This window comes from Tigriopus californicus, chromosome 5 (assembly GCF_007210705.1).
Source record: "Tigriopus californicus strain San Diego chromosome 5, Tcal_SD_v2.1, whole genome shotgun sequence".
In the NCBI taxonomy this organism is placed as follows: domain Eukaryota; kingdom Metazoa; phylum Arthropoda; class Copepoda; order Harpacticoida; family Harpacticidae; genus Tigriopus; species Tigriopus californicus.
This window is the reverse complement of record NC_081444.1, coordinates 13,618,215-13,623,717: the sequence shown is the minus strand read 5'-3', so window position 1 is coordinate 13,623,717 and position 5,503 is coordinate 13,618,215. Positions and strand designations below refer to the sequence as shown.

Genomic DNA, 5,503 nt, shown 5'->3' with positions numbered 1-5,503 from the left:
GGGTCGAGTCTCAGTGCATTCGAGCTTTTTCAGCTCGCAGTTGGAAGGACTGGCCAGAGCAGAGTTTCTGTTATAGGGAAATCGTGTCATTTGATTTCATGAGAAAACGGGCTTTTGGCCTTCAAAGAATTGACTATGAAAACTAACCAACCTTTTGACCTGACTTTAACCTGGCCTTTTCGTTTGGTTTTGCAAAAATAAAATGGGATTATTACTGGCCCAACCAAGGACATCAAGTCTGAACTCGGCGAGTCGGACCCCCCCCCCTAATAAAATAACATCCGCCTTGGCCGTACAGAAGGTTCTGGCTGGGACCGAGATAGCGAGACAGGGAGGAAAAGTTTTCCCTAATGTTTCTTGTCTTCGCTGATGTTAAGAAGAAGGCCGAAAAGAGTGGCTGGAGACAGACTACGATGGAACCAGGAACTTCTGGACCCACGTGCTAAACAAAAAAATGGATGGAAAAACTTCGCTCCAGTAGTGCGAAGACCAAATAGTGAGAGAGAAGAGCGAACGGGAACCACTGATACGAGTATTTTCCCCCGGAATTCCATTTTTCCCCGTCGCTCTTTCGGTTCTCGCCACAACAATAACAAAGAGAGCGATAACCAAGTTTTGATGCCGGTCTCCAAAAACAACCAACTTTTGCTCCCTAACCCGAAATTTGGACCTTTCCTGTCCGCAATTCTGAAATTATCCTTTCCTTTCGAGGTCTTGTTATTGTAACAAAACAGAAGACGTGATGTGATGTTTTGCTGTTGTACCGTCTTGAAAAAAGGTAGGTGACACGAAAAATGGCTCCATCTTCTACTATCACTACTACTTAGGGCTTTCCTGGAAACTTTTGACTTTTCTTGGTCGAGGCCAGTGGAGCCGGTTGGGTAATTAAAAGTTTGCCTCTTTGTATTTTCCCTCGAGAGGAATATTAAGGCAGGGATTAGCCAGACTTTGGAACCTTAGGTGGACAGCTTTACAAATACATATTGGCTGCACCACGAAAAGCCAAAAATTAATATGAGTATAGCTCTTAGGGATAAGGAAATGAATTCAATCAATCCATGAGTAATGAGCCCTTCAACTTTTCGTCTTGGCCATGCACCAAAGAAACTCGAACAAATTGCATCATTGCATCTAGCTGGGTCCAAAAATAGATTCAAGGGCCTTGCGCAATCCATGTCTTTGATTACGCAATGACGACAGTCTAATCTGCCCATACGCTGTCGAAATAGGCGATCCTAACCCTTCCCCTTCACGCAAAAACCCAATGTTCAAAAAATACTCGGTTGTGTGGCTGGTGGGAAGCCAATCTACCCTCAAAATGAGAGACAAACTTTTGGCCCTTCGGCTCTAAAAGAAAAGGCCAGAGAAAAGTTTTCATCTTTCGAAAAGTTGAGACAGAACTGAATGAGTTCGAGCAAAACACCGACCAACTTGTTTCAAACTTTGCCATGGTAAAAGCGCCAACTTTTTGCTTTGTGGAGCCTCTCCGGCAACGGAGAACACTCCTATTTGGGCACATCAAATGAGTTAAGGGACTTTTTTCAACTTCACTCGTTACACCTAGATTTTGGCTCGGGCATTTTCTCCGGCAACAGGATCATTTAAGAAGCAAAGAGAAACTGACGGAAATTGACACTTTCCAATCAGTTAGACTTGGGTTCAATCTCGAGGAATGTCAACGAAAGTGGCACATGTCTTCCAAGTCTCCGAAAAATATTGAAGCTTTTCGAGAGTCCGACAATTACAATTCCCAACGAAACCTTTCCTTGATGAGGAAGAAGGCCGTCAAATTCACTCTTTATGATTTCCATCACAATCGCCTTCGTTGTCAGTGTTCCTACTGGCGATCTTATTTCTGGAGAGGTGCAAGAACTTCTCTCCGCTGTTACTCATATCCCGTAAAACTTTTTACCCACTCGCTTAAGAAGCAAGTGAGGAAAACTTTTAGCCCTTTTCCCCCTGGTCGCTTTGAAAGGAATCAGAAAGTTTCTGCCGACAGCTTTGGGCTCCACACCACTACATAGACCGGCGTCGTAGGGCGTTAGGCGGGGTAAGAGGTGGAGGTGGACGAGGAGGAACAACCCAAAGACCGCATACACTAGTGCTGGGTCGAGTCTCAGTGCATTCGAGCTTTTTCAGCTCGCAGTTGGAAGGGCTCGCCAGAGCAGAGTTTCTGTTATAGGGAAATCGTGTCATTTGATTTCATGAGAAAACGGGCTTTTGGCCTTCAAAGAATTGACTATGAAAACTAACCAACCTTTTGACCTGACTTTAACCTGGCCTTTTCGTTTGGTTTTGCAAAAATAAAATGGGATTATTACTGGCCCAACCAAGGACATCAAGTCTGAACTCGGCGAGTCGGACCCCCCCCCATAAAATGGAAATCAAAGTATTAGCACGAGGGTGACTTTTGTCGGACTCGCCTCAACACTAGTATACACCCACTGAGCCTCTGAGTAAGCAGGTCGTCGTCCTCGAGGTGTACGGAGGCTAAAACTTCTCAAAGTAGTCGGGGAATGAAGAGAGCCAAAGGACCATTTCCTTGCTGATAGTTTTCTAACTTTTCCAGAAAGTTTAACGAGCAAAAAAACTTTCCGGACTCGCCACCGAGGCCGGCCTCAGCGGGGAGAAACTTTCAGTAGAAATGCCTCCTTTTTTGTTGGATTGTGTTTTCAAATTCTGAGACATGTTCAACCAAGGACATTGCTCGACCGACATCGCCTCTCTGTAATGTCAACTCTTTCGCCCCGCACTAAAATGAAAAGTCTGGAGAGAAACCAGAATACTCATAAATCTCGCTCCTCTACCTTCTTTGTCCCTGCCAACCTTCCCATCTTCCCACCCATCCTCCTCCATCCAGGTGAGAGAGAGAGAGGCGTCTTTCGGTCCCATCGAAAGAAAGAATGAAAAACTTGGCTACTAATGCATTACCAGGAGGACCCAGACTGGTTTTGTTTCAAGATCATTAATCTCGGCGCAGCCAGTCGCCTTCTGGTTCTGGATTGTCCAATTCCTGCGCCAATGAGACACACGTACACACACACGCACATACTCGAATGTGTCTCCACCATTCGTTCACGCCGATGAATTACAGAACAATCATAATTTTTCCAGGTTAAAAAAACTAGTCCGACTAAAGAGGTGTGGCCCAATGGAACTCTGCGATGCGTGATGATGAGGTAAATGCATCGTTTTCCGATCTTGACCCAACTTCATGGGTTCTCTTACGAGCTACAAGTCGGTACGTCCATGAGACAGTATCAACGTGCTTCTTCTACGTCTTCTTCCCTCAACGCACCGTCATTTCGTTCTCGCGATCTCATGGACAAGTTTTACTCTGAATCTTAATTTCTCCCCGAAGCAAGCCAGTCGAGAGACACCTTTTCCAGGTCTGCTGCAATTCCCAAACCCCGGCTCCATGTACCCATGTATGTCGGTCCGTCCGTACGTACGTACTTACGTAGGTATGTATGCTTCTATCTCTGTGTCTCTCTTTCTTTCCTTCGTCTCCGTTCGTTCCTTTCTTTCTTTCTTTCTCCTCAGAAAGACCACGAGATTCAAGTGAGAGGATGCAGGAGGGCATGAGGATTTGGAGGCGTTCTAATATTCGCGACATCTATCTCGCTTGGCCTCAAATGAGCATCAAAGATTAGCTCTCGACACCTTATGATCCTTTCCAAGTCGACTTAGATCAATTTCAACCACTTTCTACCCCAAAAATATCCCCACTAAAGCAAAAGTTCGCGTTGCGTTCGCGAAGTTTTCCATCCTTCCAAAGGTTCGTATCGAGCGAGACCAAATTCAAGTTGGCGTCTGACAACGTCGACCGACAGAGAGAAGCTCTCAGAGAATGTGAGGAGAGAGAGGAGTCCGACGACCAAATAGCAACGACCAGGGAGCTACAACATACTAGTATATGCAGGCGAGGAGGAGTTGTGCTTTTACCAGAAAGAAGGGCAAGGGAATGATGAGGGTCTCGGTCCTCCTGGCCTTCCTGACTCGCAACTCAGGCAGGCAGCAAGGCAGGCAGGCAGGCAGGGGGGCAGGCAGGCGGGCATGCGGGCATCCAAGCAAGCAAGTCGGAGTAAGTCGTTGACAGGGAGTTGGAATCGTCGGCGAACGGCGCAAAGAGGGTCGCACCACGATGGACCTGACAACAATCATGGCAGGGATAAAAGACGATATGTTACGAAGAAGAAGTAGTGAACACGACGAACGACTTGGCAATCAGGTCCGTGGACTTCTTAACAAGTTGCCGGCGGACTTGCCATTCTGCTACTGACAAATTGACACCGGGATCCATGTCTCCATTCATTTTTGAGCGTGGAGTATAGAAAGTGGAAACCCATTGGACCTCGAGCACAGGCTGAGGATCGAGGAGGTCTTAATGAGAAACCGAGAACTGGTAGAAGTCCATTCGAAGGTGGACCGAAAAGAGGCAATCTTGGAGCCACCCCGAAATAGAAATGTAGCAGGGTATGGAAAAAAGGAATGGAGCCCCCTTGTCCCTGATAGGCCATGACCAGACTGGACATGCATACTTCTCTCACAAGACACCAAAGTGCCCTCACCATCGAGCACATCACACCGAACGAAAGAGAACACCTTTCTTTCAGGGCCAAATGCCATCCCGAATATCTTAAAACGCTATTTTGCTCGCTCCAGGAACTCTCTCATTATAGCAATATGAACCTTGGATCAGCTTTCATATTTCACATTTTACGCTGGATGCGAACACAAAGTGCATGCTGTGGAAGGCCATAAGGACGAAAAACCGGTCGAGTCGCCAAGGTTCGCTCTGTACAAATGCTCAATATTTGTGAAAACTGGACCGATCTTAAGCTTCCAAATCCATATCCTAGCTCAAAATACAGACACATCTATGATCTCCGATCGCCTGGAAACCTCGGCAGAGATAGATTTTACTTCCATTTCATTCACGTGCAACACTTTCTTACGTGCTCTTGATTTAAGTTTTTGACCTTTCATTTCAACTTCTAACAACTTGATACGGACAATCAAAACCATTTCGGCGAATCAATTTCTTAACGTTCTTCAGTGGAAAACAAGGGTTCTTATTGCTTAAAGAATGATGACCGACCCTTCATTCATTGTCAAATGTACTCATGTCATGCAATGTTGTAAACGATCTTCCAATACTTGCTGTACAATGTATGATTGACTGATCTATACCCGATTCTTACCTTTTGTTAATGAAGCAGCCGAGAGGCACCACCCAAAATCTGAAGTCTTGTTAAGCAGCAGTCAGTCAAACACGTGGAACGGGATTGTGGAACAACACTGTTGTCAACAAAAGTTGGTGAGCTAATTTGAAGTCTGAGGTCGCCGTAGTCGTTTTCTTCCACCCCAACTAGCGCACGAGCAACCCCACTTTCGCCCGGGTAAAAAATGGTTCTCTCTCCAATTGTTGCTTCCAAAATGTGCCCGATTACCAAAATGTGGTTCGAGCAGCACCACGAGCGCCAGGAGAGGCAACAACGGG

General features: G+C 46.1%; 1 protein-coding gene across 3 annotated transcripts in view; it reads right to left on the bottom strand.

The window, feature by feature from the left end:
• LOC131880154 (C-terminal-binding protein-like) overlaps window positions 1–5,497 on the bottom strand; it is a 15,836-nt gene extending 10,339 nt beyond the window's left edge. The window contains exon 1 of one of the 3 annotated variants that reach the window (XM_059226685.1): window positions 5,205–5,497. Coding sequence is in view for 2 of the 3 variants with exons in the window: in XM_059226683.1 (XP_059082666.1) it covers window positions 3,461–3,616 (156 nt within the window). In the remaining variant the exon portion in view is untranslated. Of the gene's footprint in view, window positions 1–3,460; window positions 3,632–4,541; window positions 4,590–5,204 lie in introns of those variants that run through there. The other 2 variants (XM_059226684.1, XM_059226683.1) reach the window with 2 other exon arrangements.
• Between the last annotated feature and the right edge of the window lie 6 nt (window positions 5,498–5,503).